The sequence below is a fragment of the Ascaphus truei genome, chromosome 7 (genome assembly GCF_040206685.1).
Source record: "Ascaphus truei isolate aAscTru1 chromosome 7, aAscTru1.hap1, whole genome shotgun sequence".
In the NCBI taxonomy this organism is placed as follows: Eukaryota; Metazoa; Chordata; class Amphibia; order Anura; family Ascaphidae; genus Ascaphus; species Ascaphus truei.
In genome coordinates, this window is record NC_134489.1 from 29,854,162 (window position 1) to 29,871,501 (window position 17,340).

At 45.3% G+C, this 17,340-nt stretch overlaps 1 protein-coding gene across 1 annotated transcript in view; it reads right to left on the minus strand.

Moving 5' to 3' along the window:
* LOC142499946 (vomeronasal type-2 receptor 26-like) overlaps positions 1-5,558 on the minus strand; it is a 72,290-nt gene extending 66,732 nt beyond the window's left edge. The window contains exon 1 of the mRNA XM_075610003.1: positions 5,154-5,558. Coding sequence (XP_075466118.1) covers positions 5,154-5,416 — 263 coding nt within the window. The 5' untranslated portion in view covers positions 5,417-5,558. The remainder of the gene's footprint in view (positions 1-5,153) is intronic.
* Positions 5,559-17,340: the final 11,782 nt, after the last annotated feature.

A 17,340-nucleotide genomic window follows, 5' to 3' on the forward strand; every position in this document is an offset into this window, starting at 1 on the left:
CCTGTTTTCTCCTTGGGCACTTCAATTGCCACATTGATGACACCTCTCTCCCTTAGGCTACCCGCTTTCTTTCTGTAACCTCTTCTTTTGGCCTTCAACAGTGGACTGCAGCCAGCACCCACAAGGAGGCAACTACTTAGACCTGGTTTTCACTAAAAACTTCTCTCTCTCCGATTTCTCCATTTCCCCTTTTCCTCTCTCTGACCATCACCTTGTCTCATTCTCTCTATCTCGCTTCTCCCCTTCTCCACCTCCGTCTACCCCCCGATTTTGCAGAAACCTGCACTCTATTCACTTACCTGACTTTGAGACCACTTTACACTCCTCCCTCTCCTCTCTCAGCTCTGCTACAGACCCTGACAACCTGGTCAGGAACTACAACTCTGCCTTGTCCTCCTCTCTTGATCTACATGCCCCGCTTTCGCTCTGCCGCACTCGCCCTTCTAACCCTAGACCCTGATTAAATTCCAACACGTGCATGCTGCGTTCCTCCACTCGTTCCTCTGAATGCCTCTGGGGGAAATCTCATACTCTCGCAGACTTCCTTCACTACAAATTTATGCTATCCTGTTTCAACTCTGCCCTCTCGCAAGCTAAACAAGCCTACTTTTCTTCACTAATAAACATGCACAAGTCTAACCCACGCTGACTGTTCTCTGTCTTTGATACTCTACTCAAACCACCCTCAGCTGCCTCTCCTTCCTCCATCTCCGCTCAGGACTTTGCTGACTATTTTAAGGAAAAGGTGGAATCCATACGTCAGAACATCCCCTCTGTTTCTTCCTCCCATCCTACACCTCTTCCTAACTCTCCTCCTGCCTTCCTTGACTCTTTTTAAACTGTCTCAGAGGAGGATGTGTCGCTGTTGAATGCCTCTTCTCCCTCTACCACTTGCCCTCTTGACCCCATTCCCCCCATCTCCTAAAACCTCTTTCTCCTATTATAATCCCTACGCTCACACACATTTTTAACTCCCCCGTCTGCTCTGGAACCTTTCCATCCTCCTTCAAACATGCAACAGTCATACCATTACTCAAAAACAGCAAGCTTGACCCTACCTGTCTTTCTAACTATCGACCCGTCTCCCTCCTGCCTTTTACCTCTAAACTCCTTGAACGTCTTGTATTCTCTCGCTTGCTCCATTTTCTCAACTTCTCTCCTAGATCCTCTACAATCTGGCTTCTGCACTGCTCACTCCACGAAAACAGCCCTCACTAAAATAACTGACGACCTCCATGCTGCCAAAGACAGAGGTCATTACACTCTGCTCATATTACTCGACCTCTCTGCAGCATTTGACACCGTGGACCACCCTCTTCTCCTTCACATTCTCCATACTCTTGGTATTCGGAACAAAGCTCTATCCTGATCTCATCCTACCTCTCCATCGTACTTTCAGTGTCTCTTCTGCTAACACCTCCTCCTCCTCTATTGATTTCTCTGTGGGGGTACCCCAGGGCTCTGTCCTGGGACCTCTTCTCTTTTCTCTGTATACACTCTCTCTAGGTGACCTAATAACATCTTTTGAGTTTAATTATCACCTCTATGCTGACGACACACAAATATACTTTTCAACACCCGATCTTACACCTGCTGTACAAACCAAAGTTTCTGAATGTCTCTCTGCTATATCACATGGATGGCCCTCCGCCCCATAAACTCAACATGGCTAAAACAGAGCTCCTCATACTTCCTCCCAAACCTGGCCCGACTATCTCCTTCCACATTACTGTTGGAACTACGATCATCCACCCAGTAGCCCAAGCACGCTGCCTAGGGGTCACACTCGACTCCTCTCTCACATTCGCCCCTCACATTAAAAACATTTCTAAAACCTGTCGCTTTTTCCTCCGCAATATAACAAAGATACGCCCTTTCCTCTGTTGCTCGACTGCTAAAACTCTGACTCAGACCCTCATTCTCTCCCGTCTTGATTACTGTAACCTCCTGCTGTCGGGCCTTCCTGCCTCTCACCTGTCTTCCCTACAATCTATCCTAAACGCTGCTGCCAGAATAACTCTACTCTTTCCTAGATCTGTCTCAGCATCTCCCCTCATGAGATCCCTCTCCAGGCTTCCAATCAAATCCCGCATCTCACACTCCATTCTTCTCCTCACTTTTAAAGCTTTCCACTCTTCTGCCCCTCCTTACATCTCAGCCCTAATTTCTCGTTATGCACCATCCAGACGCTTGCGTTCTTCTCAAGGATGTCTTCTTTCTACCCCCTTTGTATCTAAAGCCCTCTCCCGCCTTAAAGCTTTTTCACTGACTGCCCCACACCTCTGGAATGCCCTTCCCCTCAGTACCCGACTAGCACCCTCTCTATCCACCTTTAAGACCCAAATTAAGACACACTTGCTTAAAGAAGCATATGAATAGCACTGTGGATATTCTGAACACATGATACATAAAGCTTGGCCCCCTGCAGACGCACTTACCAGAACTCCCTCCTACTGTCTCTGTATGTTCTCCCTACCTAACTATTAGATTGTAAGCTCCTCGTGGCAGGGACTCTTCTTCCTAAATGTTACTTTTATGTCTAAAGCACTTATTCCCATGATCTGTTATTTATATTATCTGTTATTTATTTGATTACAACGTGTATTACTACTGTGAAGCGCTATGTACATTAATGGCGCTATATAAATAAAGACAGAATACAATACAATACAAATTAAATAAAGGGGATTGACAATCTAACTTATGAGGAGAGGCTAGCTAAATTAGATTTATTTACATTAGAAAAGAGGCGTCTAAGAGGGGATATGATAACTATATACGAACATATTCGGGAACAATTCAAGGAGCTTTCAATAGAACTATTCATCCCATGGGCAGTACAAAGGACACAGGACCATCCCTAAAGGTTGGAGGAAAGGATATTTCACCAACAACAAAGGAAAGAGTTCTTTACAGTAAGAATGAAGGTAGTGCATGCACTTAAACAAAAAGGGTGAAAGTGGGGTACTTAACCGCCGTGAGCTGGTTCTGGGGAGGTCCTTATGTCCCAAATAGATCCAGTGAAGAAGAAGAATCAGGCACATGGTCTTAATCATCAAATGAAAAAGGGGTTTAATGAGCCAAGGAATCCAACGTTTCGGCAGTAATACTGCCTTTCTCAAGGCCTACACCTATTGGTATTACTGCCAAAACATTAGATCCCTTGGCACATTAAACCCCTTTTTCATTTGATGATTAAGACCGTGTGCCTGATTCTTCTTCTTCTTTACAGTAAGGACAGTTAAAATGTGGAATTCATTACCCATAGAGACTGTTATGGCAGATACAATAGATTTGTTCACAAACAGGTTGGACATCTTTTTAGATAGGAAAGGTATACAGGGATATACCAAATAAGTATACATGGGAAGAATGTTGATCCAGGGATTAATCCAATTGCCAATTCTTGGATTTAGGAAAGAATTTATTTTCCCCATATGAGATATCATTGGATGATATGACTCTAGGTATTTTTGTTTGCCTTCCCCTGGAACACATAGAATACGTGAATGCGACCGCAATCACCAATGTAAATAGGTGTATAGGATGGAAAGACAGGTGCTCAAGGGGTATAAATATGATATGTACAGTACCAGTGTTGATCAAAGAGAGTTGATCAGAAAGATTCCCCTTATATATAGCACTCTATTGTCATTCATATAATCAAGGGTAGACGATAAATGGTCTTGCAGTAAATTACTACAGATCTACCTGGCTGACCAGAATCACTGCGGATATCAGAAAAAATAATAAAATTTTATTAAATCTACATAGATAGTTAAAAACACATATACATTGTTAAAAATCCCTATTGTGGCTGATATGTAAATGGGATGAAAATTAATTTGGGATAAAAATAACTTGCAGAGACGACCATAGCAATATAATAGACCTATGTTGCTTACCTGCACACTATGGTGATAACAGGATCATTTGTATTTGCCTTATGAACATTTGGTTTGGTTCACAGTAGCAACCCACCCCACACTCTAGTCAGAGACCACAACATCAACTGTCAATTGAAATCATATATTTACTGACTAGCTATGACACATGTCCAATTTGCTGTGACATATTAATCTAATACAGTCAGACCTGCTGTTATTATTCTGAGAGTCATGATATGATGGTATATGGCATTAGACCAAATTAATTTTCATCCCATTTACATATCAGCCACAATAGGGATTTTTAACAATGTATATGTGTTTTTAACTATCTATGTAGATTTAATAAAATTTTATTATTTTTTCTGATATCCGCAGTGATTCTGGTCAGCCAGGTAGATCTGTAGTAATTTACTGCAAGACCATATATCGTCTACCCTTGATTATATGAATGACAATAGAGTGCTATATATAAGGGGAATCTTTCTGATCAATTCTCTTTGATCAACACTGGTACACTTCCCCTGGATCAATAAGTATAGATATAGGATAAAGTATCTGTTGTCTAAATTTAGCATAGGTTGAACTTGATGGACGTATGTCTTTTTTCAACGGCATCTACTATGTAACTATATGTAACTATGTAACTATGTAACTATGATTAAAGAGCATTTCTGCTGTGAAATAACGGATTCCAGGCACAGAAACAATTGTTGCTGATGTTATCAGATTCAGCAGTGAAGATAATACAGGGATAGAAGATGGGATCGCATGATGCAGTGATATTAAAATAGACAGACATGATGAGAGCACGTCAACTTCTATAATGTACATGTATTAACAATGTAATTCTATGTAACAAATACCAGTGAAACCAATCATTAAGTCGTTCGCATGATGTGTAACAGAAATTGACTTTTTTAAATTTGAAATTGAATTTTTAATTAATGGCATTTGGAATCTTCTTCCTCAGTGTTTTTTCAAGGCTCCGTCTCATATTTAAATTGAGTCTGGATTCTATTGTTAAATATTAGTATATATATTTTAACATTTTTATGGGCTATTTCTCAGTCCATCTGCTGCATCATTTGTGAATACAGTTCCAAGCACTGTACTATTAATGTGCAACTATAAAAATGTCTATACTGTACATACCGTATGATAAATAAGCCGAGGTTTGTACATGCGGAACTTTGAGGGCAACTGCAATATTTACATAATAGAAGGAAAACACTTAGCTTGAAAAAAGGAGAACAGCTTACTCACATACGACAAACCATCTCATATTCAGGTAAGCGTTGAAAACTGTTCTTCAGGAATAAGGGGAAAATCTGCACAGTGACGAGTCCCCCGATGATGACATCTCCGTCCCTGAAATATTGCTGCAATGTGGGAATTCTGAGAGCACAGTCTGAGTTGACAAAAATGCCGACCACGTGGGGAAGTACTAACAGCACCAACACAAGAAAGAGAACTAGGATCATCTCTGATGATGTGCGCTGTTGATGCCTGGAGGGTTTTATTTGCATATAAGAATTAGCAATCACTAAGACAAAAGTCTAAGGGAGTACAGTATGTTAATCCATTTACAATGGAAGACTGAATGAATGCCATTACTGTTAGAAATATATCTGTAATATCTAAACTCTATTTAATACGCAGCTGCACATACAGTACTGGAAGCAATGAAATGACATAATATAGTAGGTCATTTCACTGAAAATAAGAGTGCCTTATATCTCTTTTTAAACTGTTCAGATGGGACAGGTCATGATGACAAGGGTATACTTTTCTTGTACATTATAATTAGGGGCAATTACATACCAGTGGTGACATTATGCATCTTGCTGACATAACCTATTAATTAAATGCAGAGCAGCATGTCACTCACAATCACAGAGGGAAATACATGGTTATGTCCAATAGCCTTCTTGTAATCAGTCCATAGTGAAAAGTCTCAGGCAGGACAACATCTCCCAGAAGAGATGCTGACAGATGAATAATATACACCTGAGCTCTAAGCTTAAATTATTTCTCCTTTGCAAAGTTTAATGCTTCATTCAGGTTATGATTAAAACAAAGTTGAGAAATGTGGTCTAGAAAACATGGGTGCTCTGAATAAATCCCCAAAATAGTCCATCTAGCTGCACAGTGCCTGCACCAAATATTAATCAAATGTTAGGTGCAGATAATTAGTTAGAGGAGTTTATGCCAAGATAGACTTGGTGGTAAATAGTGATGCACATAAAAGGAAAATAAAACGACACTCATGTAGAATGTTTTACAGATGTAGCAGATGTTATTGCACCGGCTAGTGCACAATTTTCATTACCGCAGTCACAAGTTTAACAGAGCGATTTGCAATACAATAAAATGGCAAAATAGAGGCGTATGCATACCGCAAAACGCCAATTAGTTCTTTAAGGTGCAATAATATGTGCAATAACATCTAGTCTCAAATCAGGAAGTGGACCCGCAGGGCTGAGGTTTGGATGCAAATAAACCAACAAGAGCCCAGGGACAGTGTCCTGTAAGAGTATCCGTAGTCGGTAAGCAGGCAGTGGTCAGGGCTGGTGGCAGTGTTGCAAAGTCCAGAAGACAGGCTGAGGTCAGGACAGGCAATAAGCAGCGAGGTCGGGGTCACGGTCCGGGGTCAGCAACAGGGGAATCAAAACAGGCAAAAGTGGTAAAGTGTGACTGCAAAAACCAACAAGAGCTGCAAACGTAGGAACTTTGCTCGGCGACTCCCACTAGGAACCTTATATAGCCAGCTGCCAGTACCCAAAATGGCCACAACGAGCAGAAAGGGCAGGTGAGTTTGAAAATCAGAACTGCATCAAAACCCGGCATGGATCGAGCAGAATCCATACAATAACATCTGGTACATCTGTACATCTCATTATAATATGTACATCTACAATAGTAACTCCTCCTCTAGCTGCCCCGGATGTGCCTGGAGCAAAATAGGTGATGCATGTGGATCAATTTTCTAATACCTCTCTAGGCAAAAATGGATCATTGTGTCACGTTATACTATGCCCCATAAAATACTAGAGCATGAAATCACAAACTGAAACTAAAAGGCTGTAGTTTTAAAGACAGAAAACAGTGATACACATATTTCTTATTTGAAAGGTCAGTGGTTGCATGGAACAGACAGAATAATTTGACTTTAAAATTTTGAAGTACAGTATATAGATGTAACATACTTTCCCCCAACCCAATCGCAGATAGGGACCCAGTGGGGAAATCTACATGCATTACCAGGTGTGGTGCAAGACCTGTCAGGCTCACAGGAGGCCTGAGCCTCCGCTGATGGGAACCTGGGGTGTATCCTGGAACGTACTTACAGCGCCTCCACCTGTGCATGATCCTAGAGTGTAGAATAACCCCTGACACAGGACATCATACACAGTATCCACATACACCAAAATATATATAAACAGTTTAAACGTATATGCATAAATTGTATATGCAGAACAGAACCATAACATATCAACAATAGTACATTAGTGTCACCCTTTACCTCTGACCTCCTAGGGCCATAACCCCATACTAGTTACCCAAGAGTCCCATAACCCCACCCTTTAGGCGTGATCAGCGCCGTACTAGATGAGATGTAAAGTTGATTCACTTGGTGACTGATACCTGCCTGGGGCTCCTGCACCCGGGTACAGCAGAGCAGCAGGAAGAGGATCCATCTGCGTCCAGCGCAGAAGCATCAGAGTTGGCGTCCTCCTCCAAATAGGGTGGTCTCAATCATGGTGATCTCACCATACTGATAGTGTCTAATCTGTTGTGAGATAGGTCTGGTCCCAGACCTTACTTGTCAGGGCTGCACAGCACTGCAGCTGTATCCATGAACAGACCCACTGCTAAAGAGGCAAAGTCCCTAACTGAATGGGCATTCCCTAAAGCAGCCACAAGCTAGGATGAGTAGGGGCCTACTGGAGCCTAGGGGAGGTCTCTGGCCTAGTGCAGAGGCTATTTGCCTCTCTGCACATATACACCCTCCCCTGTCTGTGTCCCAGCTCCTACTGACCTACAGATTCCAGCGCGCAACAATATACCTCCTTTGCAGCAGGAGAATCTGTAAGCCCTATTGTCTGTAATGCAGCAGGCGATAGAAGTGAAAGAGCAGTCCCCAGAGGCTTCTGGGTAATGTAGTCCCTGGTAGAGCCCTTTACTATTGAGGCCGCATGCGCTACCTGTACTGTGCATGCACAACCCTGTAATGGCCGCCGCTGCTCTTCTCTGCGCATGGGTGACTGTGTAATGGCCGCTGCATCGCGAGATCTCCTGCGCATGCTTCTGCGCATGCGCGAACATTTGGGCCAACCACAATATGGCCGCCATGGCTTTTCTGCGCATGCACGAGCCTAGCAAACAAGGCGGTGCCCTGTAGCTGATGCCGCCGGAAGCCCCCGGCGTTGTGATTGCCCTCACAGCAGCCCCCACCGGAGCGAGGGTAAGGGAGGGAGAAATGGGAAACCGAAGAGCCAGATGGGACCTGGCTACATGGAGAAAAAAGGAAGTGAAGCTGGGAGAATTATCCTTATGTAGCAGTGTTTCCCCCACCCTCTGGGAGAATCCCCTGCCACCAAGTGGTTTGCATCTCGCCTGGCATTACATGGGACACAGTAGGTGGGGGGGGGGGGGGTATGGTGCTACTAAGTACTACTTATTACTGGACTTTATGTTTCAAGAACAATTGTTGCAGCAGTGCCCCTCGGATGTGAGGGAATGCGTCTTTGACCACAAACCAAAGACTTATGTGGAAGCTGCTAAATTGGCTGATGAATTTGTTACCAGACATGCCTTGAGGAGAGAGAAAGGGGCTACCCATGATCCAACCACTACGGCTAAGGGAGCCAAAAGCACCCCTCAGTGGAAGACCAAGACTGCAGCAGAGGGCACTACACCCAAAGCTGCAGAGTTCAAGCACGAGAGAAGATGCCACGAATGCAACTAGACAGGGGCACATCCAGCCAGATTGTCTGGACCATCCAAGGTCCAGGGGACCCCATCAGGGGCAACGCTCTCCAGCAGCAAACCGGTCGCCCGTGTGTGACTGGCAATCCCAGTAGAGCCAAGTGCAACCATTCAACCAACCCAGCGAGGGACTTCGACGGAGGAAGCTACACTTCCCACCTGTGGACCAGCAGCAGAGACAGAGGGGCATTAGATTGGGCTGCAGCCTAACCTGCGCAATGATGCCTGGCAGAAGCATCTGTGCCCAGTGACCATTGGATCTCCCCAAGCAGCTGACCTAATATCCGTCCTAATATGGCGAGACCAGAGGCTTTGCTCCTAGGCACAGGGATGCAAGTTACCATGCCGGATGGTGGACCACGGTCCATTCAGGTTGCCCAGGTATTCCTGGATTCACGTGCCGGACGAGGCATGAGGGAGGTGGGGGTATTGCCCAGGGTTGACGCTGAGGTCCTTCTTGGCAGTGACCTGGGGAATGTTATGTGTGCTTTACGGCAGAGATGGCTTCTGTTGCAGTGATTACCAGGAGGCAGCGATCAGTAGTTTCACCTGAAGATTTTGCCGTCCCCCTGCATTTGCGACCAACTGTTACAGGGGTCTCTGAGGAAACCAGACAGGTAAGACAGACTAATGGCCTCATACAGTAAGCGCCAATAAGGCTTTTATCGGCATTTTCCCACCAAAATTGGATTTGAGATTCAGTAAGCGCTGATAAGTGCTCAAAATAGGCAGTTTTTGTTGCTGATAAAAATTTATCGGCATGCTGCTGCCGATAACCCACTTATCGGCACTTTTTGGCACTTTTTGAAATCGGCTGTATTTAAGTAGCCCCGATCAGCTTATCGATGCTGATCGGCACTCAGAAATGGAGATTTCATCGGCAATTGGTCCCGCCAACTAAAGTTGGCAAGTTGGAGGGGAGAAGGATCGGCAAGGTTGCCGGGACGGCACTTAGAAAAAAACCCTCATCTCTACATCAATGGACTCAATGGAGCGGGGATTTATAACATTATAGGACTGTTTACGTTCTATTGCTCATAATAAAAATGTGCTTGGCATTATAGTGTGGAGGTCATTCACTTCATCGTGTTAGCGCTTACGTTTATTATTGGCAGAACATTGTACTTTTATATGTTATGATGATTTGTGTGTCACATTAGTCTTAATGTTATGATGTGTCAATGGAAAATCCTAAACTCAACTCTTAAAGGAACAGGTCACATAATATGAAACATGTTACTTAAGTATGCTTCAATTTAATTTATGATGTAACACATTTCACACATCTAACAGATCCAGCGTATAGTAATGTTGCTATAAATTATACATTGCTTGTAATGTGTAACGCATGATCAAACGTAAATGTAGCTGTTTGTTTTCATGTTTACATGTACTTTCTGACCTCCCTCTTTTGATGTCGTTCGCAATTGGACACTCAATAACATTGCATGTTTACTTTGTACACGATGCATTAGAATCACTTCATGCTAACTTACAGTATACACACATCTATAATAGTTACTCATTTTTACACGATTGAAACTGAATCAATAGCAACTATCCTGATGGCATTAAATTATGCATATGCACATAACAATTAGTTCATGTGAACAGGTGACAATAACATGCCACATTACACATGTTGCAACGTACACTGCCGACACAGTTTATCCGAGTGCGGCTCATTCCGCAAGCCGGGAAATGTCCCGGCTTGCGAGCCGCACTCCCTCAGCGTGCCGTGCATCACCGATGCGCGGTCACGCATCATCGGGTGCCAGCGCCCCCTGCACGCGTGTCCAGGGCTCCCCGAGGGAGCCCTGGTGTCCCGCGATCGCGGGACGGCGGCAGGGGGTTCCGGGGGACCCGGCAGCGGTAGGGAGAGCGCCCCGATAGGAGGGCGCTCTTCCGCTGCTTCGGCGCGCGCCCGTCACCCTCCGGCACGCGCCAGGATACTGCTGCGGCCAAGAACGGGCAAATGCTCGAATAAACTTGGCCGCAGCAGTACAGAGGCGACCAACTTTATTCTAACTCGGCTAGTTCCGCAAATTACAGTATATCCCGGTGATGTTCGGTTTTGTATCGTTTTCGCCCGGAGTGTATTGCGTTATTTTCCCGGCTGTGATTTAAGCATTTTATGCCCGCTGGCTGCAATACTGCAATGCCATGTAAAAACACATGGGGGCGTTTGCGAGCTATTGTCTTTGAAGCCGTCCCCTATAACCCCTAACATACAGTACTGTACATTTTTATTCATAGTGTAGATGTGCAGGGGGTCTCCGGAGCTGAACCGCGTTGGTTTCAGGTCAGGGGACCCCCTGCTTCCCGAGATACAGACCCCTTTATTAGGTGCCGGTATCCCTCTGCATTTCAAGGTCCCGATCACGTGACCGCGGCATGTAAACAAAGCAGATGGATACCGGCACCCCCTAAAGGGGCCTGTATCTCGGGAAGCAGGGGGTCCCCAGACCTAAAACCACAGTGGTTCTGCTCCGGAGACCCTCTGCACATGTACAGTATAAATAAAACACATATATAAATAAAAACTCATTCCTTACTTAGCGGCTATGTGCTACGGTAATGAAGCAGCATTTCTGTATTTTAATAATATTGTACAGTGAGCAGGGGGTTCCCTGAGCCAGAAATTAATGCTCAGGGAACCCCTGCTCCTGCACAATATTATTAAAAATACAGAAATGCTGCTTCATTACCATAGCTGATAGCCGCTAAGGCAATGAAGGGGTTAACCCACCGTGCCCGCTTTATTGTGGGTAGCGGGGGTGGGTGAAGGGGGTATTTGGCCCCCTGGTGTGAGTTTAGGACTTGCGGGGGGGTTGCGGGTGCACTTAACCCATTCACGACCGTAGCGGTTAATACCGCTACGGTCATGAAGGGGTTAACTCCTCCCGCTACTCCCCGCAAGCCCTAAACAACCACCGTTGGGGCTAATACCCCCTTCACCCACCCCCACTACCCACAATAAAAAAAACTCACACACAGCAGCCGCCCAGAAAATAAATAAATAAATCTAAATAAATAAATGATTATAAATAAATACATTTGAAATACATTTTTATTCATAGTGTAGATGTGCAGGGGGTCTCTGAAGCTGAACCGCGTTGGTTTCAGAACCGGGGACCCCCTGCATCCCGAGATACAGACCCCTTTATGAGGTGCCGGTATCCCTCTGCATTTAAAGGTCCCGATCACGTGACTGCGGCCTGTTAAGCAAGCAGAGGGATATCGGCACCCCCTAAAGGGGCCTGTATCTCGGGAAGCAGGGGGTCCCCAGACCTAAAACCACAGCGGTTCTGCTCCGGAGACCCTCTGCACATCTACAGTATAAATAAAACATACACATCAATAAAGAATCGTTCTTTACCTTCGCGGCTATGTGCTATGGTAACGAAGCAGCATTTCTGTATTTTTAATAATATTGTACAGTGAGCAATATTATTAAAAATACAGAAATGCTGCTTCATTACCATAGCGTAGAGCCGCTAAGGCAATGAAGGGTTAAGGCAGAATAAACAATAAATACATTAAATACATATTTCTAATGTGTGTGTTAAACCTCCCTGCCTTCACTGTAATCTATGTAAAAAACCCTCCCCCTATTGTGTGTGTTAAACCTCCCTGCCTTCACTGTAACTATGTAAACCCTCCTCCCCCTATTGTGTGTGTTAAGCTTCCCTGCCTTCACTGTAATCTATGTAAAAAAAACCTCCCCCTATTGTGTCTGCTAAGCTTCCCTGCTTTGACTAATCTGTGTAAGCCCCCTTCCCCCTATTGTGTCGGATAAATCTCCCTGGCCTGTGTTTCTGTGAGTGCAGTGTACTGTATGTAAATGTGGGGAGGGGGATCCCGTGTAAATAACCACACCCACACCCACTACCCACTACCCACCTGCACATGGCGCCTCCGCTGCTGCAAAAAAGAGACAAAAATTAAAACATACATAGTAATGTCCTCTAACCCTTAAATCACCATAGCGGTTATTAACCGCTACAGTCATTAAGGGGTTAACCCACCCTCACCCACCACTCGGGATGCCTACATACCCTCCCACACTAACCCCCCCCTGTGAGACCTATCCACCCTCGCCCTGTACCCACAAGGGAGGCCTACCCACATACCGTTCGGAAACACCCCCCCCACCCCCAGTACCCACAATAAAAACAATACAGTGACCCACAATAAACATCATTCTATTTATTAAATACATTACCCACCCCCTGTGCCCCCCCATAAATACAAAATGTATTCTTTTACATACAGGGTTCATAACGCAGCCCCACGCGAGTCCCCGGTGGGCTGGCGGGGCACCTAGACAGACCAACAGGGTACCAGCAGCCCTTTTTACACAGGTTCTGGGGGCCTGCTGGTTGGTCCCGCCAGCACCATGGCCCCCAGGTGATCTCCTTGGGACACCGTGGGCCACAATTGGGTCCCCAAAGTAGGCCCGCGGATGTCTGGGAGCCCCGGGTCAGACCCACCGGTGTCTGCGGGGCCTCGGGTGGTTCCCACGGGGGTCTGGGGAACTCACGAGAGCTCACTACGGGTCCGCAGTACCCCCACAAAAGTGGGACCACACATCATCATCCCCGCACCTACGGGTCGGCAGTGCCCCCACAGAAGTGGGACCACACATCTTCATCCCCGCAGACTACGGGTCGGCGGTGCCCCCACAGATGTGAGACCACCGCTTCATCCCCGCATGTGTCACCCGTGGAACCACCAGCCTGATACCCATGGGATGCCCGAGGAGACCCGCAGGTCTCCAGAGGTCCCACGCAGAACCACGGAACATACCCTGAATGTAAAAAAATAAACCTGGCCTATACATTCAATACATACACCCCCCCCCCAACACCTACAGTACAATAATGTGCAAAATAACTATTATCCAGATATGGATAATATATTAATTGCCCATTATTAAAAACATTAACTAGCATATTAAAATAAATAAAGTACTACTAAGTACTAAGTTTCCCCTAGTTCTGTTATGTTATATTTGTAATGATATATTGTTACCTTGCTTTGGCTCTTATCAGACCAATTGTACCTCTTTGGTGTTCTTACGTTGTGTCGCATAGCGATCTTACATGTGATTTGTGTGGGTCTGTCTTTTGTGTTTTTTTTCTCTTTGTTAATAAAGTCCATTTCTATTTTTCAAAATTCAGCATTTGAGTGCACCTTTTTGACCCTACTCTCCCACCCTTTTAGTCATATTATTCCTTTGGGTTGGTAGCACCACCAGAGGGTTACCTTTTACCTTGACCTCTGGTTAACTGATTATTTTATCATACAAGGGTGATTTGATCTATCTATTGTGTGTTCCATATATATATATATATATATTGTGACAAACGGCTTACTCCGGGGCTCCGCCGTCTGTCCGGGACTGTTAGAACACGGTCTTTTAGGGTAGGTTAAATGATGAGACGTCACGTACTGTTCCTTTAAACAGGCTATGCCTGGTTTATTCAGTCCCAGGCACTGAGACTGCCACAGTTTAAACAGAAAACAAAGCCAAACAAAAAGCTGCTCGTCTGAGCGATAACTTAAACTTAGATGTCCCTGACTCAGAGTTGGAAGTGGCTTGTCCACTTCCACCAACAAAATAAGTACCTTTGCAGTCTTTAGACAAACTAACAGAATGAATGAAGCGATTTGGGAAAGAGGCTTTCTCACCCCTCTGCAGTTCAGCAGCCTTCCAGGCTCTTGGGCGGGGCCCAGAGGAAACAGGAAACAGGTCTTATATACCTGAACTCTAATCAGCATGACAGGTGACAGAAAACAGGCAGCAGACAAACTGTGGAATGGAGTGCCTGTACCACGAGGCTGCCCTGTTCAGCTTAGACAGGACAGAAACTGTTCAGTATCCTGGGAGCCCTGTATATGGAGTTTATTACCAACCCCTGGTTTCTGTCACATATCCTCCCCCCCAGCTCAGACCTCGAGGGGTGAGCGACCATGGATATTAGGGAGTGCATCCTTGACAACCCGTCGGCATTGCCATGTTTGTGCCCCGACCTGTGTTCCACAGAAAATTTAAAGGGCTGTAGGCTTAGGAACCACCTGGTCACCCTAGCGTTCTTCTCCCTATTTTGACACATCCAGGTAAGGGGTGCATGATCTGTGACCAATCGGAACTTTCTCCCCAACAGATAATACTTGAGTGTCTCTACAGCCCACTTTATTGCGAGACACTCTTTCTCGACTATGGAGTAATTTTTCTCCTGGGGATTTAGTTTCCTACTTAAATAAAGGATGGGGTGCTCCTCCCCTTGAGACTCCTGGGAGAGTACCGCCCCCAGCCCTACCTCAGATGCGTCGGTTTGGACTACGAACTCTTTGGAGAAGTCAGGTGTGACCAACACTGGTTGGGCACAGAGAGCTTCTTTCAGGCTTCTAAAGGCCTGTTCGGCTTCGGGGGACCACTTTACCATTAGCGGTCCTCTTGCTTTTGTGAGGTCGGTTAGTGGGGTTGCCTTAGTTGCAAAATTGGGAATAAACCTCCTATAGTAGCCAATTAACCCCAAAAAGGTCCTTACTTGTTTTTTTGTGACTGGCCTTGGCCAATTTTGTATCGCCTCTACTTTGAGTGTTTGTGGTTTGAGTAACCCTCTACCAATAGAATACCCCAGATACTTGGCCTCCTCCAGACCAATAGTGCATTTAGCGGGGTTAGCAGTTAGTCCAGCAGACCGAACTGCGTCGAGCACAGCTTGGACCTTTGGAAGGTGGGACTGCCAATCTTCACTATGGATTACCACATCATCCAGGTAGGCGACAGCGTACCGAACATGTGGTTTTAAAATTTTATCCATCATTCTTTGGAATGTGGCGGGAGCTCCATGTAAGCCAAAAGGCAGCACCTTATATTGAAAGAGGCCATCTGGGGTTGAGAAGGCAATTTTTTCTTTTGCCCTTTCTGTGAGGGGAACCTGCCAGTACCCTTTTGTTAGGTCTAGGGTTGTGAGATATCGGGCTTTGCCCAGTCTCTCTACAAGTTCATCCACCCTGGGCATAGGATAAGTATCAAATTTTGACACCGCGTTTAGTTTCCGGTAGTCATTACAAAACCTTGTTGTACCGTCTGGCTTTGGGACTAAAACTATAGGGCTGTTCCACCCACTTTGGGATTCCTCAATTACGCCTAGTTTTAGCATTTTTTTAACCTCTAAACTTATAGCCTCTCTCTTGGCCTCTGGGATTCGGTACGGTTTAAGGTTAACTCGGACCCCCGGTTCAGAGACTATGTCATGTTTAATTACGTTAGTTTTACCTGGCTGTGTAGAGAAGATTTCTTTGTTCCTTCTCACTAAACTCTGGACCTCTCGTTTCTGATGCACGGACAGTGTTTCAGCTATGCTAACCTCTGGGTCAGTTTCTTGATTCTCTGACGGACCTGGGGGTACTAGGGTTAACAAGACCTCTCTATCTTTCCAGGGCTTGAGTAGGTTTATATGGTAAATTTGCTCAGGTTTCCTCCTACCTGGCTGCCTTACCCTATAATTTACTTCTCCCACTCTTTCCAAGACCTCATATGGCCCATGCCATTTAGCAAGGAATTTACTCTCCACGGTGGGAACCAGAACTAGTACCCTATCACCTGGAAAAAAAATTCTGACCCTAGCACCCTTATTATACGTATTCCTTTGTGCTTCTTGAGCTTTCTCCATGTGTTCCCTCACTATGGGTAGGACTGCAGCAATGCGGTCCTGCATTTGGGCAACATGCTCTATTACACTTCTGTAAGGGGTAACCTCGTGTTCCCAAGTTTCTTTGGCTATATCCAGTAAGCCCCTTGGATGTCGGCCATACAATAGTTCAAACGGGGAGAAGCCTGTGGATGACTGGGGAACTTCCCTAATGGCAAATAACAGGTATGGTAACAAACAGTCCCAGTTTTTCCCATCCTTATCGACCGTCCGGCGTAACATGCTCTTTAAGGTTTTATTGAACCTTTCCACTAAACCATCTGTTTGTGGATGATAGACTGAGGTTCTGAGATGCTTGATTTTTAGGAGTTTACATAGCTCTTTTGTTACTTGGGACATAAATGGTGTTCCCTGGTCAGATAAGATCTCTTTAGGAATTCCGACCCGGGAAAACAGAAGTACTAACTCTTTTGCTATGTTTTTAGCAGAGGTGCTACGTAGGGGAACTGCCTCCGGATATCGGGTAGCATAATCTAATATTACCAATATATGCTGATGTCCCCTAGCAGACTTTATTAGGGGTCCTACTAGATCCATAGCAATCCGGTCAAATGGTACCTCTATTATGGGAAGGGGTACCAATGGGCTGCGGTATGCTTTGAACGGGGCGGTGATCTGACATTCTGGGCATGAGGAACAATAGTTTGTAATTTCTGCCAGAACCCCAGGCCAATTAAAGCTTCGGAGAACCTTTTCTTTTGTCTTTTCCACCCCTAGGTGTCCCCCCAATGGAT